Below are 21,687 nucleotides of genomic sequence, written 5' to 3'. Positions count from 1 at the left end.
CATTCTCACCCTGGAAGGATTCATCCTTGTTAACCTCTCTCCATGTCTCCTAAATACTCTTGCCACTGGATACTTCTAAGTCTCATATCACTTGCTTATATAACAGCCCATGACAGCTCCTCCCTGCTCATCACGTTGGTTCCACAGACTCACCCAAAGTTTCAGGCAGCTGTTAGTTCCCAGCAGAAACCTTCTGTTCCTATCCTGCTGGCCAGGTGCACTTCTCCCCTGCCCTGAGAAATGGGCTCCCCACGCCCTTCTTAACTTCACTCATGCTGAGGGTAGGTCTGTCATTTGCTGGTTCAGCTTTTATCCTTTGAAGGCTCACGTTGTGCTCCACGTCTCCCTTCTTGGCCTCCCTCTAGCTCATGCAACTCACTGAACTTCACATTCTACAATAGTACTTATATAGAGATTCTATTGGAATTTTCCGTTAAAAAGAAAAGTCCCTTAGTTCCTCATAGTAGACTTTAAATTTCTTTAGGGCAACTCATTCCAATGTTCTTTATCACAGTAACATCGAGCACTGGACTGCTTAGACAGGTGTTTGTTGACTCAGAACTAAAGAGAAAAATAACATTGACAACTTGAGTTATTCATATGTACCAATCACTGTACTAAATAGAGGCATTGCATTCATTTTAAGATAAGGAAATCAAGGCCAGGAGGCTAAGGAACTTGCCTAAGGTCACCTAGCTGGTAAGTGTTGGACCCGGCACTTAGACCTGGGTAGTTTGTGTGCAGAGCCTGCACACTCAATCGCTGTGCCACGATGGTCATGCTCTGTATTGGCCAATTCCAGGCCTGTGCTGTGCTTGAGAACGAGAGCCCTTGTCCAGCACTGCTGAGCTTGTGTATTGAGAAGGATCCCCCCCCACACCCTCGAAATAGGGGTACACAAATGTGGTATAGAGCAGTGTTTCCCAACCTTCTCTCATGATGAGAATCACCTGGTGGAGTTGTTAAAACACAGATTCCTGAATCCCAACTAAGAAGTGCTAAACTAGAATTTTTGGAACATATAGGTAAAATTGTATACTTAACTAGTGCTCTAAGACAGATTTTATATACAGAGCACTAAGTTAGGTATGCAATTTTACCTGGACAACAGAAATCTCATCCCCATGTCTCGGCTTGATGGGCCAGAGACACCTTGCTACCAGGCCTATGTTTTTACCTGTATAAAAATGAAGTCATTTTTTTCAGAGTGTTAACTAATCAGATGTTTTGTAGAAGGTTAGCTTGTCCTTTTCTCTTGTATGATAAGATCAAGGGTTAGAGAAAAAGGACATACTTGTGGGGGGAAATTATGTTTGGAGAAGCTAATCCTCAGAGCAGTAGGAAAGGTCAAGCAAGACCAGCGCTGGACATTCATGGGCATCTCATGTCACAGGCAGCAGGAGCAATGGGCATACAGTTGGGTGTCCATGGGTGACCCTGGCCCCATGTATGTAAACTCCTTATGGCTTTCAGAGCAAACATTATATTTGATTAATAAAATTTTGTTTCAAAACTTTCACTATTCTCTCAGTGTTTTTTTGTCTTGGAATTTTATACAGATATTTCAAAGTAAGTACTTTTAAGTTTCAGCTCTAGCTAAAGAGAAATAGACCATCTCTCTATTAAATGTAACCTTAATTTAAAAAGAAACAGGTATATAATCCTGCTGTTGGCTAGCCATCACTCTTTTATTTGTAACACAAAATATTTGTCATCTAGGACTGCCTAAATTTACCTTCAGTTTTTTAACATTTAAATTGCGTTTAAAAATAAAACATTTTTAGAGAATATTCATTTAATTTTTAAAAGGAAACAGGACACTGTGATGGGCAAGAGCAGTGAATTGGAAATTATAAAACTTGGGCTCTAGATCTGACCTTGCTCTGTGACCTTGGGAACATCTGATGAATTTGGAAACTTTTTTTTTTTTTTTTTTTTTTTGGTTGGGGATAGAGTGGTGGGGGAGAAGAGAGAGATAGAGATAGAGATAGAGAGAGAGAGAGAGCGAGCATGTGCTCACAAATGCTAGGCTTTTGTAATTCAAGCATACAAGAGTTCTTTCTTATTCTCACAGTGACCTCTTGTGGTAAAGTCCTTTTTTTTTTTTTTTTGCAAAGTCAACTTTGGATTTATTTTTATTGTTTTTCTAGTAACTATAGTTCATATTGTTAAGCAAATATGACTTGTTTTCAAAAAGCAAATCTTGGTTGGAAACCAGAGGTTGGTTAAAATGGGATCTGGGTTACCAAACCCCACTTCATAAAGTTTATGACATAAACCATGCCCCGTGGCCCTCAGAAACCGTGCATGGCCGACTCCCGACGCGTCCTACAGAAGAGACATGCCCTGGCTTTGTGCTGAGTGCTGTGTGTTCCTCTTCCTCCTAGGGACCCGGGGAACAGGCGCCCGAGGGCCTCCTCGTGCCCCAACAGCTCGGACCCGAGCAGGCCGGGAGCCAGAGCAGGTGAGGTGCTTGTGTTCTGAGAGGTCCCCAACACCCCTCCCCTCCTGCAGAGAGAAACGTTCGCACCCGAAGACACCTGATGTTGGCTCCCTATTTGAGAACTCCAGAAACTTTGCCCAGCTTGGCCCCCAGCAGCTTTTATCTTTTACAGCTTTTCATTATCTGAACAACAGTCTTACCATTCTTCCAGCTCATCTATAGGTTACGCAATTAATGAAATTATTTTGTAAAAGCGTTTGGAAAGTTTCAAAACATGACATCCACATAGTTATTGAGTTCAAAACTTTGGTTCAAAATTGTTACTCGCTTAAATGAAACTATATCAACTGTATGAAGACAGCTCTTCCTGTGTTTAAACTAGTTGAAAAAAAAATGTGACAATATTAATCACAGACTAGAAGTGATACAGAATGTATCATGCAATGGAATATAGCAATTAGAAAAATGAACTAGACTATATTTAAAATATTGAGTGAAACGAGTATAAGCATAACATTACATGAAAATTAAGTTGCAAAATAATGATATATGTTGTTTATGGATATAGATCTATGTGGTAAACGTAAAGTCAAGTATGATAAAAACAAGCGCCTGATTTAGAATGGCAGTAACCCTGAGGGAAAGAGAGAGTGGAAAGACCAGGTAGAGGGAGACATACAGAGGGCATCAGCTATATCTGTAACATTTTGGTTCTTCAAAAGAAGGAGGAGGAGGAAATATTAATATGGTTAATATTGGACCAGAGTAGTCTGGGGTATGCAGGTGTTTGTTATATTCTTTGTACTTTTATTATAGACATGAGATTTTATTAAACCAAGCTATTATTGGGTTCAAAAACATTTTTATTATCTTCAAGATGAATTCCTTATAAATAAAATGACTTTCTTGGCCGATGAGAATTTCTGTAGTGCTCAGGGAAATCTTAGATGGGCTGATTTCCATGTCAGCATTGTTGCTGAGGACTTTACATTTACAGGCTAAAAACATCAGCCAATAAACACCGTGTCAAGCTTTTGTGTCCAGAGCTCAAAGTTGTGGTTTAGAGCTATAACCACTGAGACAGCAAAATCTTCAAAAACATGCTGAAATTTCTGCTTGACTTACCCAATTTCCTGTTGAATCATACTTTTTTTTTATATTTAGTAAACCTAGGTAAAAATGCTTTCTAAAATATTAGCGTGCTGCCCAAGACTGAGACAAACTTTATTTTTGTGTGACTCTTAAAAGGGAATCATGATGAGTCCATGCTTCAGCTCCTGGTTAGTGTGTAACGTGGGATTTGTGTGGAGAGCAGAGCTGGAGGAGGGGGCGAGGGCTTGGAGGTGGAGAGCTGGAGCTGGAGACAAACTGCTCACGCAGGGATCCCTGGGAGGGGGTGGGGAGCAAACCCTTACACAGCAGGCAGGGCCTGGCTCCCTTCTGTTCTGAGAACAAACACGCCCGAGAAACATTCAGACGGGCCTGTGAGGACCTTTCCTTTCTGAAGGTCAAACAAACCGCTCTGTGATTTCTGGCTGAGCCCTGTAATCCAGCTCTTCCTGGGATGAATGTTACCAGTTCTGTTTGTCCTGAGAAAAAGGGGCAGACGGTCCTGGCTTCTCATAGAGCCATTGTATTGCAGAGCGTATTGCATAGGAGATAGACATGCTGATGGGAGCTCACTGCCTTGACATTTGTGTGTCTAGTACGTTTAAGTGCAGCATAAGTGTTGGTTGATGCAGTTATTTGACTCACATTGTCTTTTGGCTTTTGGCTTGATCTGTGTTGATTTTACTCACATACGTTGCACCCTGAAGATGCCATGTCTGGGAATTCGAACAGCTATATGTTTTATGCTTGCTTGAATATTCATGTGTACTTTTAGAATCCAGATTTGTAATTTATCAAAGTTGTGGCAGACTCTTGAAGCTCACGACCCCAAAGATGGGGATGGCGGCCAGTGGCCTTTATCTGCAGTTCTGAAACACCGAGCTCCGAAAGCTGAAATGGTTTGCAAACTCCTTCAGTGACAACACCTGAGCAGTCCTGATCCCAGGCCAGTGTAGTCTTGGTGCCACGAATGTGAACAGTCCCGTATGTTGCTTCATGGGGGCTTCCCCAGAAGACACTGCTGGGGGTGGTATGGAAAACGCAGTGTGTGCACCATGTCGCCTTACTAAGATGCAAGGTTTTCTGCCTCCCAGACCACATCTGGTCCCAGAGACTTTGGATAAGGGAGTCTAAACCTCCATTGATATGGGCTGATTTTTTTTCCATTTCAACTCTGTGCTTTGTGTGAATTCTTGCTTACCCATTATGTGAAACCTTGCAGTTAAAACTAGTGACAGCCCCTACCCCGCTGAGTTACCGCTTTGTGGACAACCCCTTTTGTCTACTGTGGCTGCTCGCGTGCTCTTCCTGCCCAGCGCGTGTCAGCCCCTCCCGGTATTAGGAAGGTTTAATAAAAGGTGAGCTTAGTCTCGCTGCAGCTGGGAGTGGCTGTTTGCAGCAGGGCGTGTGCTGGGTGCCTAGGGAATGTGTATAGCTTTCCCGCCCCTCTGCGTCATCCCCTCATTTAATAGGCATCGCGTATATTCTGTACAGGATTAGACAAGTGTGTGGGAAGTTTTGAGAAATACAACAGAGCACATGAAAGACATTAATAACCCATAATCCCAACACCTGAGATGACCTTGGTCATCCCATTTTACAGAGGAAAAGCAAAGCAACTTGCTCAACGTGAGTGAGCCTGCTTCTAGGCAGCAGAGCGAGGACTCAAACCCAGACAGTACCTCTAGAACCCGTGCCCCCGATGGGCCTTCCCGGTCAGCTTGTCCATTTTGCAGTTGAAACAACCTAAATGTATACAGGCCACGGACCTTTTTTTAAAATATATTTTCAAATCGTTTTCAGAGAGGAAGGGAGAGGGAGAGAGAGATAGAAACAGCAGTGATGCGAAAGAATCATTGATCTGCCTCCTGCGCACCCCTCCCTGGGGATGGAGCCCACAACCTGGGCATGTGCCCTGACTGGGAATCAAACCATGAACTCCTGGTTCATAGGATGATGCTCAACCACTGAGCCATGCTGGCAGGGTCAGACCGCACACCTTTCAATTTTCATTCTCTCTCTCTCTCTCTCTCTCTCTCTCTCTCTCTCTCTCTCTCTCTCTCTCTCTTCTCCCATCCTGTGAATGTCCCTATCATTTTTAGTTCATTCTGTGACATTTTTAGGGTCCAGGCACTATGTGGTCACTTAATTGGTATTGGGGGGGCGGGGAACGGATTTCCTGATCCAATCAGATGGGGTGCCACCTCCTAGAAAGGTGAGGAGGCATATGCCTCTAGCACAGTGCCCGCCCAAGTGCCCTGCACAGCCGTGCCCCTCCAGCTGCACTGTCAGTCTCTCAGATCTTGAGGTAACTCCTTGTGAAATGTAATCATGATTTACAGTTTCTGATATGATTTGCAGTTTCCAGTTTCCCTCAAAGTTACCTTTTAGTTTGCCGATTTGCTGCAGGGCAGAATAGCATAGCGGTCAAGTGCAAAGACCATGGATCTCTTTGACAATGGGCAGGTAACTGAAGACGCCTGTGTCCCACTTTTTTCATCTGGAAAATGGAGACAATTTGGGAACCTCCACATCATGTTGTTACAGAAATTAAAGGTGGGCCTGTGCCCTAACCGGTTTGGCTCAGTGGATACAGCATCTGCCCTCGTACTGAAAGGTCCCAGGTTCGATTCCTGTCAAAGGCATGTACCTTGGTTATGGGCACATCCCCAGTAAGGGCTATGCAGGAGGCAGCTAATCGATGTTTCTTTCTCATTGATGTTTCTAACTCTCTCTCTCCCTCTCCCTTCCTCTCTATAAAAAATCAAGAAAATAAAAAAAATAAAAAAGGTGGGCCTGCTGTACCCAACACCCATGATGAATGGTCGCGGTCATTCTCTGCAGCCTGCCAGCCTGGGCAGCTCCCATCGTGATTTGCTGTATTACACAGCCTAACACTCCTCAAACCCTGATGACCCGTTTGTTTCTTAATCAAGGAAATAAATTGCTATTTATCAAGCATTATGCTGGGCACTGGGCTCAGAGCTTTGCCTGAATCATGTCTTTTAACTCACACAACCCTGAAGGCAAATGATCGAATCTCCGCTTTGCTAATGAGGCTTAGAAAAAATGCAACACTGGCCCCTGGTCACCCAACATAAATAATGAAGCTGAATTTCAATTGAGATTTGGCAACACCCAAAGCCCATGCTTTCCCCACCGCCACCCCCATCTCCACCAAATTAACTTGGCCCTCCAAAGCTGTGGGCATTTTATTTTATACTAGAGGCCCGGAGCAGAAAATTCGTGCAAGAGGCTGGGACCTCGCAGCCCCGGCTTTGTTGGGAAGGTCATCCAGAGGATCGTTCGCTGCTCAGTCTAATTAGCATGTCAGCTCTTTATTATACAGGATGGGACCGAAAACCCCTGCAAGCCTCCCTGTTGGAAAACTTTCCATTAAACGTTTTCAAGATCTTTATTCTTTACCTGGCTATAGCTTTCTATTTATTCTGCTTTAGAGAGGGATACGTTAACTCAGAACTGTTTGCCTTACTGACAACAATTTCAACATTTTCTGAGCTTAAGATTTTATGAAGTATCCCATAAAAGTTTTACATGATCTTATTGGAGTTTAATTTGGGGTGACTTGATTAGAAGGCATGTAGTTCTAAGCAGTATTAGTTGAGCTTGCGGGGGCACAATGTAATTTAATTCCAGAGTTTACTAATCTTCGTGATAAATAGCAAAGGCTTTTGCCGATGCTCCAATTATACCTCTCTCCAGTGCTCTTTGCCCCTCTCCGGGTTTCTTTTGCAGGTCCAAAGGCTGACTTGCAAGAAGAGGATACAGAAATGGAAGTAGATGATGTCTTCTGGAATACAAGGATTGTACCAATTTTGTATAAATTAGAAACAGGTAATAAAAAAGTATTTTTTGTTGTTGTTTCAAATCAGAAATATCTGTGGTTATATATATATATATATATATATATGTCCCCATTGCCCTGATATTTTTAGTATACTTTGACTATCATTTCTAGGAACTCATTAAAAAACAAATGAAGTCATCTACCTGTTTACCCAGGACTGTATGTAAACCTAATTTTTAATGAGTAAAATTGTACTTTAAATGCAGCAAGAGAGCCTCCCTGTAAAACTTCCCTTGCAATATATATTAATTATCACCTCCCCTGCCCACAGAGATGCTGGGTTGAACTCTTTAGGGTGTCAGTTAAGCAAGAAAGTGGGAGATTGAAACAGATTTCAGGTCTCTGAAACTTTGGCGAAGTCTCCTAGCGGGGCATCCTGGGTAGACGTGCCCGGTTTTCTAGGTCCAAATGTGTACGTCCTGCCCTCTGTAGTCAGAGCACGCCTGTCCGGGTGCCTCTCAGAGCAGGAAGGGTCGTGGGGTGTGCCCAGCCCGTACCCTCTGGAGTGCCTGGCAGCAAAGGCCCACGATCAACAGGCTTCTGCAGATGTGACCTGTGGGGAGCTTTTCAGTCTGGGAACTGGCCCCTACCTTTTTCCTCTCTGCCGCTGCTCGGGAAGTCCACTTCTGAGGTCGGAAACAGGCTCCCGTGGAGCTGCAGCCATGGCCCGGGGCTGAGCTCAGTGCCTGGCACACAGTGCACAGTAGGCCTTCCCTGGCAGCTGTGGCATGAGTGCCCCTGAGAGGAGCAAAGCAGCGTGGCAGCCACAGGAAGAGGCCCCAGGAGCAGTGGGTAAAGGAGTCCTCCCGAACGGCCACGCCGAACAGACTCACTTCCTAAAAGGCTCATCGGAGCTCAGCTCCCTGTGGGTTCTTAGCTGTGTTCCTGGTTGAGGTGGGAAGCCTGCACATCTGGGGGCTCACCTGTCCTCTGTGCAGTTGTGTCCTCACCTGGCAGGTGAGATGTGAGTGAGACCAGATCCTCACCGAAGCCCCACTGCTGCTCAAACCCCTGAGAATAAGCATGATCTGATGTTATCCTTCTAGACCAGTGGTTCTCAACCTTTTTAATGTCTCAACCCTTTAATACAGTTCCTCATGTTGTGGTGACCCCCAACCATAAAATTATTTTCCTTTCTACTTCATAACTGTAATTTTGCTCCTGTTAATGAAGCGTGATGTGAATATCTGTGTTTTCCGATGGTCTCAGGCGACCCTGCTAGCGGTTCTCAACCTGTGGGGCGAGACACATCCTGCTCTGAGTGGCCCCTGACAGGCGTGCTCTAACTGAAGAGAGTAGGACATAGATTTAGATCTAGACATATTTGGATCTAGAAAACCAGGGGCACATCTGCCCCTGTTATGACCTGAGTAGCTCCTCTTCGCCCTCTCGCTGGTAGGCCCGGTTACTAGTAACTTCAGCCCTTACTTGAGCAGATGTGTGCCAAAGCCAGTGAGGGGCCAGTTGGTCCGGCAGGAGTTTAACAGGCAGGCTTGCGGGGAGGAACCCAGCGGGGAGAAGGGCTGGTGGTGCAGGGCCTCTCTTGGAGGGGGCCTTCAGCCTGAAGGACCCCAGGAGGCCCTGAGGGCTCAGCGCCATGGACCCCCGCAAGAGCTAATAGGGCCTTGGGATTTGAAATGTGAGTGAACTTCTCTTCTCAGAAAGATTAAACGTTGGAATAAGATGTATCTTCTCTGACAACTTTAACAGCAAAAGGGGCAGGCTGAGTTACTTGATTCTTTTTATTTTTTCACTTTTTATTTTGATATAGTTTTAGGCTTATAGAAAAGTTGCAAGCACAGTACAAAGAAATCCTGTATGCTCTTCACCCAGATTCCCCAGATATTAACATTTTACCACATTTGCTTCATTCTCTCTCTCTCTTCCTCCCTCTCTTGCTCTTTTTCTCTGACCACTCCCTCCCTGCCCTCCTTCCCCCCCCCCCACACACATACACATTGTTTTTCCTTTTTTAAACCCTTTGAGAACAAGTTGGCAACATGGTGTCCCTATCCTTAAGTACTCTGGTATATACTTTTAGAAACAAGGGCCTTTTTTAAAAAAAAAAACAAACACATATTTTTTTATTGATTTTTTATAGAGAGGAAGAGAGAGGGATAGAGAGTTAGAAACATCAATGAGAGAGAAACATCGATCAGCTGCCTCTTGCACACCCCCCACTGGGGATATGCCCACAACAAAGGTACATCCCCTTGACCGGTATCGAACCCAGGACCCTTCAGTCTGCAGGCCGACGCTCTATCCACTGAGCCAAACCGGTTTCAGCAAGGGCCATTTTTTTACATACCTGAAAATTACCATGCAGTACTACACGAACCTTATTTAGATTTTTGCCAGTTATCCTAATAATTTCCTTTGTGGAAAAAGAAAATTGTGGTCACAAGTTCCAGTTATCTGCCACATCTCTTTCATGATCTTGGCATATCTGAGGAGTGCAGTCTAATTATTTGTGGACTGCCCCACAAATTGGGTTTGTCTGGTAGTCTCTCACAGTCAGATCCAGGGTGAGCATTTGGGGCAGGCATATGGGATGGGTGGTGCTATGTCCTCAGGGCATCCTGTTAGGAGGCTTGTGATGCTAACGTGGTCCATTGCTGGTGATGTGAACTCTGACCACGTGAGGAAATTGGTTTCTGCCAACTTAGACAGCAAAAGAAGCAGGTTGGGTTACTTGATCCTTTGAGATTCTTTTTTCTTTTTTTACTTTTTATTTTGACATAATTTTAGGCTTATAGAAAAGTTGCAAGCATAGTTCAAAGAAACCCTGTATGCTCTTCCCCCAGATTCCCCAGATACTATGTTAAGCCTTTTAGGAAGTGAGTCTGCAGGACTACAGTGTGAAATCACTGTTTCCCCTCTTATGCTTTGAGACGACGTTGCTTTATATTATTCATCAAACTTCCATTCCGCAGCTTTAGCCCCTTGAAAATCTTGATAGCTCTTTAGAGTCAAGTTGTGTCTTGAGGCGATGTGCATGGACGCAAGCCAACTGGTGTGAAGTGTTCATTTGATCAATAGTTTAAAACTTGGCCCTTATTTTTTAATGTTAAGCTGAAACAGATGCCTTTGAGTAGAACCCAGCCGGCTGAAGGCGTGGTGGAGGGAGGCATTAAGAAAATGCCTTGACGTCTGTATCCACTGGCCTCGGGTTTGAAGAAACTGCCAGTTGCAGAATAAGAAAACAACAAGACAAAAGTGTTTTTTTACAATCGAGCTCAGGTCTTTCCCTGTATTTAAAGAGAGTCTAAGTCATTTCCCATCAACTCATTTTTTGAAATGCGTAACTGAAAGGCATTGAAGGTTACTTCGCTATTGAGGTTTTAAGTTTTTTCTTAGATGTTATTGTTGAAAAGAGCTAAAAATGGCCTGACTCATTTCCTTCTGCAGGCACTCACTTCCTCTGTGTGGGCTTTTAAGAGCACATTATGGTATTTATTTAAGATTGGTTTCCTAGTTTTAAGTTTTGTGATGGAATCTATCAGAGATAATATTTTTCAACGGAATACCGTGGACCTTGGATTCCTGTGTTTCTCCTCACAGTCTGTGCCCGCTGCTTTTCTCCCTTCTAGTATGCCTGGTAGTGTGGCTGCCACTTTAAGAAACGGCTTTCCTCAGAATTCTAATTACAAAATGAAGTGTTCTAGTCTCCCTGCTTCCTAACAAAAGTCTCCTTTCTTATTCGCCTCTTTTCTAATAACCACCTCCAAAACATGGTGGGTGTGGGGACATTTTTGAGATTTTGTTCCATTTGAGCCCTCTGTTCTCACTAATGAGCATTATGCTCACACACACACACACACACACACACACAAATATTGATCATTGTTTTTATCAACAGATATATTAGATAGTTAATATGCATTAGACTATGTTACAGGTTGTCGGTACAGTATTCTCGCTGCACTATTGATGCAAACGTGTGAGACAGGATTCCTACTCACTTAGCATGACCTCTGTTTGAAGGCACTGGACATATCACACCACATACATAGATATACCTGTGGAAATAATAGCACAAGATAACATTTGTTGTATGTGGATTAGCACACCTTTTCTGGATGAGACAGAACGCCAAGAGCCTTGAAGAACCAGAATCAATGGGAACAAGGAGAAGAACATTCTCGGCCCGTAGACGGCACCCCAAAGGGTTAAAGATAGGGATGTAAGTGTGCTAGACAAGCTAGCTGACTGATTCGTACACCAGTCGACATGGTAAGAGATGCAGCAATGAGATGAAGAAGAAATCAGGTAGGTGGAAATGCTAAGAGAAGGGGAAAGGCATGGTTGAGGCATTAGAAGATTCTGGGGAGATAATTATGGAGTTCTTACTTACACTGTCTGTGTTGGACACACTTGAAAAAACTTGACCTGAATTAGTAAATGCTGCCTCCCTCTCTTTGCCCTGACAGAAGAAGACACGGAGATGCTGTGTGCCGCCTGCACACAACTCCATCACACGTTAGAGGAAGGAAACATGCTTGGAAGGAAATTCAGGAGAAGGAGTGGCCTCCTGAAGACCCTATATAAACTAGTTGACTTCGGCTCAGACCCACTCAGCCTTAAACTGGCGAAACTCATTCTAGCCGTAAGTTTTTCTCTCCTCTGTTCTGGTAGATGGTGGCACATGAAAGTATTGTTTCATGCTCTGCTGGTAAACACCAACAAGACGATGAGCAATGCTGTGTGTCCATTTAGAATGTTGAAAAAAGATTCAGGTAATAAACCGACATCTCAGAAATTGACTAGAATGTACTAAGGAACTAAGGCCGAGGGCTCAGACACTGTTCCAATGAACTCTAACATGGGACTGTGGCCGGGTTAGAAAATGGGACAGTAGGCAAATACATTCAAGACCTTTGCTCAGATAACTCGACTGGAGATCAGTATCGACGTGCAGGCTGTGGTTTCTGCCCTGCAGTTTCTGTTTGGGCGCTCGACTCGCCACGGGATTGAATAAATAACTTTTAAGATAACCGGGGGCCTGGGCACAGCTGCGTTGTGAGCCAGCGGGAAACAGAGGAACAGCTGCATGCAGCCGTGGGAGGGTGGTCAAAGAGGGCTCCGGAGAGGTGTTAGAAGCAAAGGCCATACACCAAAGAAAGGCGTAAAAATTCTGTCTCAAACAAAACGATATCGTTGTTTGAGCAGGCCCCTTTGTGGTCATAGCCATAAACAGTTGGGACCAGGAGATAAGGCACAAGCATTATAGGACGTTCTGAGAGAGCCGCTAAAGCAAACGAAGCTTTGTTTACCCAGTTCCATAAAAGTGGAAGCTGTTATGGAAGCAGCCCACAATGCACACCATTTAAAACCCTAGCGCACACGGTGAGAGGGAGCTCTGGCATGCTTACTGGCAGCTGAGGAAGCGTGCCCACCGTTTCTTACTGGGATGTCGTCGATGCAGCAAAAGATTCTGGCCGTGTGTCCAGCGCAGCTTTTTGGAGCAGCTACCGTTTTTATTTCGCTGTCATCCCAAACTGTGCACCCTCCCTGTAAAAACTGTGATAGGATATGTGACTCAGAAAGCAGTGGTGATTTCAGTAGTGTTGGAACCCCCTTTCACTGATGATAACTGATCAATCGCTTTCGTGAAATGAAAGGAGCCTAAAGCACAGGGCGGACTTCCAAAGTCAAATGTTGGTGGTGGAGGTGACCGGACATCAGCGTGCTTGTCCAGCTGCCTTCCCGGCCCTGGATTTGGGTCACCGTCCGGCACAGGAGGGCCCGGGGTGAGGCTGGAAGGCACTCCCGGTGTAGTTGCCCGCTGCCCAGGGACTGCCTTTGGCTTTCCACCTTGACCCTAGACGTTTGTCCGTGCCACGCCAAAACATGGATAAGTCAACGAGCAGGAGAGAGAAGGAAGATGCCATGAGTCTGTTAACGCATTGCAGAGAAGGCATTACTTTGGTTATTCAAGGTGCCGTGCCATTCAAATTAATTATACACATGGCACGATTTAACTATTTCAGAGCAAAAAGCGAAGTGGTCTGCCCGGCAGTGAGCATGCTCTGAGTGAGACGTGTGTTTATATCAGTCGTTGGCAAACTCATTAGTCAACAGAGCCAAGTATCAACAGTACAACGATTGAAATTTCTTTTGAGGGCCACATTTTTAAAACTTAAACTTCTTCTAACGCCACTTCTTCAAAATAGACTCGCCCAGGCCGTGGTATTTTGTGGAAGAGCCGCACTCAAGGGGCCAAAGAGCCGCATGCGGCTTGCGAGCCGCAGTTTGCCGACCACCGGTTTAGACGAAGCTCTCTCTCTGTGAGCGGCTGCCCTGCAGAGCCAGGCAGCCTCGCTGGGCTGCACTCTGGAGCGCAGGGGCAGGCAGGCTGTCCCCTTGATGAACTCCTAGCCACGGGGTCAGGAAGGCCTTCAAGGCCATCAGGCCCCACTTCCCCTCCGCCTCCCGGGTCTCCCGTCCTGTGCCAGGCAAGGCGTGGTTCCGCTTAGGCCTCGGTGCTGGGGTTCTATGTAACTTTTTAAAAAGACCACACGAAAAGCTGCTGAAAAGAATCAGCCTAAAACTCAAGCTATAATATATAGGAATAAGAAGGTTTTGACAACTTCTTCCTGCCCATCTTTATTTTATCCATCAGGTTAATGCAACAATTGAGTCATTTTAAATTATTTATAGTTTAAAAAAAAAAACCTCAATGAGCATAGTATTCATTGTTCTGATTTCTTGCCTTCTTTGGTTAAGTGGGGGTTTGTCAGACCATTTTCATTTTAAAATTTGTGTGGAAAGATCTTACAAAAATATATCAGTCTATATTAAGATTTTTTTTTTTTTAGAGCCTAAACATTATACAGTATAAATGTAATTCTATTCAGCAGGAGGGAAAATCTAGTGCCCTATAAAGAGGGAGGGTGGGGGGAACGGAAAAGAAATAGCAGTATGTCAACAGCGATTATATACAGTGGCAGAATTATGAGTGGTTTTTAAACTTCCCTTTAATTTTCCAAATTTGCTTTAAATAGAAAAGATTACTATTTTTAACGTAAGAAAAATATCCCACTAAAGGAACCCACTCCATGCCAGGGACTCCTGACACTGGAAATAGGAGCGAATAACATCGCCTCTGCCCTCCGGGCTGGCACTGCAGCGGGAGAGACAGACGGTAAACACACCAAGTGCCAGAGGGGCTGATGGGCACTGTGGGAAGAAAACGACCCGGAGTTCAGGGATCGGGCAGCGTGGGGCGGGGAGCGCGGTTTCACGGAAGGCATTCTGTGTTCCTTGCATGTGATTTAGTGTTTTATTATCTCTTCATATCTCAAAGTCATAATTTTGTAGTTATCAAAAGAGAAGGTGTAGGAATGTGCTTTGAATATGAATTGACCTTATGGCAGGCTTGGAACTTGGGGGTTACTTGTTGTTTTCTTTAATGAAAACTCTGACACCGTTTTTTGTTTGCTCGTTAGTTTGTTTCACTTTGCCACTTTTCACTAAAATTATATGACGTAGGTGGTAGGGTGAGGTTAGTTGTAGTTAAGAAGCTTTATTATATATACAACACATGCTACCTACCGCCATGGAAAGAGTAATAAATCATGATTTTGACCTCAGAATTCTCACAATATAGTGGAACATTGTTGATGGGTTAAAATATATTCCCAAATATTAAGGACATTGTATTTCCTTTTTAAAAATATTTTAATGTTTTTATTAGTTTTAGAGAGAGGGGAAGGGAGAAGAAGAGAAACATCAATCGGTTGCCTCCTGCACACACCACACACACACATACACCCTGACCCCTGACCCTCACCCCAGGGATCAAGCCACAGCCTGGGCTTGTGCCCTGACCAGGAATCGAACAGGCAACCTCTGGGTGCTCAGACCAACGCTCAACCCACACGGCGGGGCTAGACTTCTGTTACAAGATGTGTGGATAGTTTCTGAGGCTTCCTCAGCAGGGCTTCTCAGAGGGGAATGTGCACCGATCCCTGGGCAGCTTGTTAAAGCGCAGGTTCGGATGCAGTCCTGCTGGGTGGGCCTGGGATTCTGCCTCTCTACTACACGACCAGACGACGCCAGGATGACTTGGCATGCCCTGTCTGAGGAGCAGACTACTCCGTTGCAATGACAGCATCCGATGTGCAGCCTGGCTCTGAGGTAGCAGGCAAAGGGCCCAGAGCAGGGAGCGGAAAGCGTGTTACACACCCTCTCTTTGCCCCTCCAGATGGGGCCGGCCGAATTCATCACAGTGCCTCCTAGAGCGAACACCGCAGGGCCAGGGACACACCAGGAGCTCAATAAGATCTGTGGGTCAGTCACAGGACAGATCTAAACATATGTGTGGCACATTCCACTATCTTTTAAACTAATTGAAAACTCTTTAATGACTGATATTTAAAGACAATTCAAAATATAATTTTAAAGAATAAAATAATGACCCATATGCCATTCCTTTCACACAGATGCATTTATTTACTCAGATGACCCCATTCCTCCAAACATATTTTACAGCCTTGCAATGAGGGCACGTCATTTTTCCATCAGATAGTAGCTTATACATGTCTTTCTCTTTAAACATAGTGTTCACGGTTATACTTTTTTATGACTGCTTAATATGGCTAGCATTGATGTTCCACAATTTGATAAATTTTTCCCTAATATTGGGATTTTTTAATATTTGACATTTAGAATTTTTCTTTTTAATTTCTACTATTTTAGGTAAACATACAGCTAATTTAGTTAGTCCTTCTATACTGTGTTTTTTTAGAAAATGTATACTTCCTTATTGCCCCTGCATTACTTGAAGACTTTTGTGTGATTTGGAAGGTAATTTTAAACTTTGAACTTCATGTGTCATTATCTCAAAGCATTCCAGAAATAGCTTTTAAAAATAAATACATATATTATGTAATGAGCGAATGACTTTTTAATTTTATTTTACACAAATGATAAAGAGAGCTATACTCCCCTTTCTTTTCTTTCACCTCCACTGTGCTTTCTAAGGAAGTTTAATCTAACATCTGTGTCCATCTTCCTTTACTTTTGTGTTTTAAAGCAATTAGTCAACTTAATTAAATTTATCAACATCATGCCCCCCTTTATCCTCATATATTCTTCAAAGAGTAACTAGTAATCTCACATATAAGCGTGAGACTTTATGAAGTAAAAATAAATGCTTATTTATTAAAATGTGCTTACTCTAAATATCGTTCATATCAGATGGTTGGCAAATATGTGGCCAGAACTTTTAAAAGTTGATTTCTTTATAACTTTACTTTGTTTTCAAAATACTTTTGTTGAGCCCTTTCCGGTTTGACTCAGTGGATAGAGCACCAGCCTGCAGACCAAAGGGTTCTGGATTTGATTCTGGTCAAGGGCATGTACCTCAGTTACAGGCTCCTCCCCGGCCTGGGGCCCTCCCTGGTCAGGGCACTTGCCAGAGGCAACCAGTCAATGTGTTTCTCGCACATGGATCTCTCTCTCTCTCTCTCTCTCTCTCTCTGTCTTTTCCTCTCTCTTCCACTATCGCTAAAATCAATGGGAAAATCCTGGGGTGAGGATAAAAAAACAACAAAAAAACACTTGCTCAATTTTTAAAATTATGTGTTTGTGTTAAAAAACGTATGATGTTTCTATTTCCATCCATAATAGAAACGTGTTCTCTTTCTCTGCAGCTTAAAGTGAGTAGAAAGAATCTCCTTAATGTCTGCAAACTTATATTTAAAATTAGCAGGAGTGAGAAGAATGATTCTTTGATTCAAAGTGACAGCATTCTGGGTGAGTATCACTCAGCACTACCATTGACCAAATGTTGCACTTTAGAGCAAAGTCACAATTAGTGATAGCTAGAATATTTTATTCTCCAGTATTATTATTAGAAGTTACGTGATACCTATTTTTATTCTGTTCTTCCCTATGTTTTCCACATTCCATTTAATATGTCCTTTGGAGCTTAGAAGGATTGCCTACTATTTTTTTTTTTAATGCTTGTGTACCATTATGTGACTTTGCAAAATGTTCCCTATTTAAAAATTCATGGCCTGGTCTTGGATTTACTATTTGAAAAAACCACCACATTTCATGTAGTATTGACATAATTGACATTTCAGCCTTTTGATGTAGTAGGAATGACTAAAACTTAGAAGACATCTGTAACTGTTGTAGGAATTTGACACCAAAGTATCTCAAATGTGTTTTTAATATGTAGATAGAGAATTTTACTACAGTCTAGCTAATATGGTCTAATTCTTGACATACCCTTAAATAATTAAGATGCTTTAATAGCTACCTAACCAGAAGTCTTTTATGAAATAATATTGCTGATCTAAAAGAAGGCAACGTGGAAAACACTTTGAGTCCTCTTTTTGCAACATAGGATAAAAGGTCTTCATCTATTTTTTTTCCCCAGCAAGCAGGGACAAGCCCAGGACTGGAAGAAATGTCAGTGAACCAGCTCGTTGAGAATTGTAGACTAAAAAAAAGAAAGGTTCTGACAAAAGATCACCTTGACATTAATAAAATGTGAGATAGGCATGATTAGCCTTATCAGGCTTGCTTAGATTACGCCTAAAACCTAATAATTGTACGTTTTTGGATAGATGTTCTTAAGTTGTCTTGGGAAAGGGTGAGTTATATTTGAAGCATTTCTTTCTATGGTGATTGAAATTTTTAAAAAAGATCCTATCATGCCCAAACCGGTTTGGCTCAGTGGATAGAGCGTCAGCCTGTGGACTGAAAGGTCCCAGGTTTGATTCTAGTCAAGGGCATGTACCTTGGTTATGGGCACATCCCCAGTAGGGGGCATGCAGGAGGCAGCTGATTGATGTTTCTCTCTCATTGATGTTTCTAACTCTCTCCCTTCCTTCCTCTCTGTAAAAAAATCAATAATATATATATATATATATTTTTTTAAAAAGATCCTATCATGATTAAATTTCCATTGATACAACAACTGTTCTATTTTAAATGGTTTGTTGAAATGTATCTCTTAAATTGCTTTCATAATAAGTTAATAACTCAAAATGTTTGTAACCAAAACCAAGGCTGGTAAGAGGCAGGGAATGTCATTCAAAAAACACTTTCTTGTTTATATGCTAGTGGCCCAGTGCACGGATTCATGCACATTGAAAGGAAATTAATTAGAAGGTGGCAGGCAGGGTGGGACTGTCTGAGATGGCCAGACACGCCCTGTAGCCAACCTCTGTCAGTCCCTCCCTGGCCAGCTGCACCTGGGGCAGCACCGTGGCTTAAAGGGTGTCTGCAGAGTGAGCGGGGTCCCTTTGGCAGGTGGGGTCCCTCAGCCTGGCCTATGGGGTTGGCCCGAAACCAGCTCTCCTACATTCCCCAAGGGGTCATGGAGTGCAGAGGGCACTCTGCAAAGTTGCTGTTGCTCAGGAGCTCCTGCATTGAGCATCTGCCCCCTGGTGGTCAGTGCACCTCATACCTACGGGCCAGTCAGATGGTTGGTTGGTCAGACAGTAACTTAGCATTTTATATATATATAGATTATAATCCCTTCCTTCTGTTTTTACTATTACAAAAATTTAGCTAAAAGTAGGCTTTCCTCTTTATACCTATCAATAACTCCTAACAAGCATTGGACTGTAGGTTCTGACTAACATTCTACAAATTGTCTTTGATGTTCATAAACACACACTTTACTATGTCTCTCCCCAGCTGTTAAAATCATACATTTGTAATAATCCATCTTTTGACAGAATCGTTATTGGAGGTCCTGAGAAGTGAAGACCTGCAAACTAACACTGAAGCTCTTTTATACTGCATGGGGGCTATCAAATTCATTTCTGGAAATCCAGGATTTCTTAATGAAATGATCAGCAAAGGTGCTGTGGAAATACTGATGAATTTGATAGAGCAAATAACTGAGATTGCCAGTAAATGTGGCACCTGTTTGCCCAATTCAGGCCATTTGTTAGTCCAAGTAAGTATTTTACTTGAAAAGGTAAGATGTGTTAAATTAGTTTTCCTGTTACCTAGTAACGGTTACCTGCCAGGTGAATGCGTTAGCAGGTGGGCTGTTGCCTACAGGTAGGCGGGAGTGCCTGGCCTTGAGGATCAAGGGCAGCAGTCAGTGCCCCACTTCCTCCCTGTGTGTGCCCATTTTCAAGACTTTTCATGGAGCAGCTGTACACACAGCTTGCAAACAAATTTTCCCCTATCCTGCAGAAAAAGGAGGCCTGGAACCATGAAAAAGCAGTGTCTCTCTGCAAAACAATTGCATGTTATAATCAGAATTATAATTATACTAGGGGCTCAGTGCACAAATTCATGCACCTTGAAAGGAACTATGGGCCACGAGGCTGTGGTGGGACAGGGGTGGGTCTTGGCCCATTCTCTGTGCCCTGGTCCCCTCTTTGATGGCAGCCCTGCATGCCCTGATGCCACTTGCACCCACTAACAATGTGGAGCAATCGGGGCCAGCACCAGCAGTGGATGCAAGAAGCCATTGCTGCCCCAATTGCCCTTCAGGAGCAGGGAAAGGTGGAGAAACCCTCAGGGGTGATCAGGGCTAGCAGCCATCACTCACACCTGCTGACAGTGGCAAGCAATTGGGACTGGCTGTAGGCACTGGCAGGGGGAGCTAGTTGTGGCTCTGGTGCTGGCTGCAGGTGCACATTATACCTACCAGCCCTGATTTCCCCTCAGGAGCAGAGGGAGGTGGAGAAGCCCTGAGGGGCGATTGGGGCCAGCAACACCAATCACACTTGCTAATGGCGTCAAGTGATTGGGGCCAACGCTGGGTGTTGGCAGTGGGTGCAAGCAGTGCAGGTGCTGGCAGGAGGTGTGAGCATCAGGCAGGACTGATGCACGCAGGAGCAAAGCATTTTCAGGAACCATCAGAGGCTCACCCCGATGACAGTGACTGGCACCCTGCCTTGGTCTGGCACCACCCCCCTCACCTGCTCCACCATCCCACTGTGGCTGATGTCCTCCATGTTCTGTGTGTGCCCCCTGGTGGTCAGCACACATCATAGTGACTGTTCAGTTGTTCCACCATTCGGTCTATTTGCATAATTAGGGTTTTATATATATAGATGGAGATTATTCATGATGACAGGTAGTGAATGTCATGAATATTATATCTATAATAAAAACACTCAGAAAGTTAATGATATTGAGTGGACAGTCTTTGAGGAGGTGTGTAGATGACATGTAGGCTTGAGATTATAGGAATGAAGGTAACAAAACTGAATACATTTAGTATGACCAGGGCAGGAAGGAAAAATGTATTATGTGTTAGAGTTTTATTACTTTTTTTGTGGCAGATTAAATTTCATAGTTAAATTATTTTCATTGGTGCTACTTCAGCTCCCATATTCTTTTTTATATGAGATTTTACTCTTTAATAGCATTTGTATGTCAGATAATAGCATCTTCGATGTAATAATTCATGAGATTTGAAATGTGCTTGTCAATTAATGAGGATTGATTTAGTACTCAGAGCACTTGAAGCCTTTGGGAAAGTGTGTTAAAAATTAGATTTAGGCCCTGGTAAAAAGATGCTCAAAGTGTTTATGATGATTATTAATTCTGGATTTGTGGTCTGTCTTCATTTTAAAAAAGATTGTAAAAATCTCTTTTAGTCACGACTCATTCAAAATTCCACTGGATGTGCCATCTTTGGGCTAAGAAGACTTAAGAGAATGATTTTCATGATGCCAATGTCATTGACTTATTCAAACTTTCCCTTAAAAGATTGTTATTTTGGATATATTTATTGAGGGAAAGTTTGAATAAGTTAATGACACTGGCAGCATGAAAAATATATATATATATGTTAAAATACAAAAAAGTGTAAAAATAAAGCAGCTTTATCCCTGAGATAACATACCTCTAACATTTTAGTAACCACTCTTATAAGCATTTTTATGCATATACTAGAGGCCCGTTGCATGATATTCATGTGAGAATAGGCCCCTGGCTTCACTCTCAGCTGCCTGGGAGCCAGCAAGTGTCACTCCGCATTCCAGCTCCCAGGAGCTAGCATATCCTCGCTCCTACCGGGAGCCAGCATGTCCCAGCTCCCAGGCCGCCTGGAGCTCTCAAGTCCTCACTTCTGTCTGGAGCACTACTCCAGTAGCTCCTTCCACCGTCCCCCTTCCCTTCATAGCAGGCTTCACACCACTATGTGCCTGCAAATGCAAATTAACCTCCACCTTTGTTGGATTAATTTGCATACTCACTCTGATTGGCTGTGGGTGTAGTGGAGTGATAGTTAATTTGCATGTTTTTCTTTTATTAGGTAAGATATGCTTACATATGT

The 21,687-nt window shown here is 43.4% G+C and overlaps 1 protein-coding gene across 1 annotated transcript in view; it reads left to right on the top strand.

Moving 5' to 3' along the window:
• ARMC2 (armadillo repeat containing 2) overlaps nucleotides 1–21,687 on the top strand; it is an 85,178-nt gene that overhangs the window by 26,262 nt on the left and 37,229 nt on the right. The window contains exons 5-9 of the mRNA XM_036415008.2: nucleotides 2,388–2,464; nucleotides 7,310–7,408; nucleotides 11,852–12,027; nucleotides 17,078–17,180; nucleotides 19,121–19,344. Of these exons, the coding sequence (XP_036270901.1) occupies nucleotides 2,388–2,464; nucleotides 7,310–7,408; nucleotides 11,852–12,027; nucleotides 17,078–17,180; nucleotides 19,121–19,344 (679 nt within the window). The remainder of the gene's footprint in view (nucleotides 1–2,387; nucleotides 2,465–7,309; nucleotides 7,409–11,851; nucleotides 12,028–17,077; nucleotides 17,181–19,120; nucleotides 19,345–21,687) is intronic.

Source organism: Pipistrellus kuhlii, unplaced genomic scaffold (assembly GCF_014108245.1).
Source record: "Pipistrellus kuhlii isolate mPipKuh1 unplaced genomic scaffold, mPipKuh1.p scaffold_m20_p_5, whole genome shotgun sequence".
NCBI lineage: Eukaryota > Metazoa > Chordata > Mammalia > Chiroptera > Vespertilionidae > Pipistrellus > Pipistrellus kuhlii.
The sequence above is the reverse complement of the archived record's forward strand: the minus strand, read 5'-3'. Positions and strand labels throughout refer to the sequence as shown.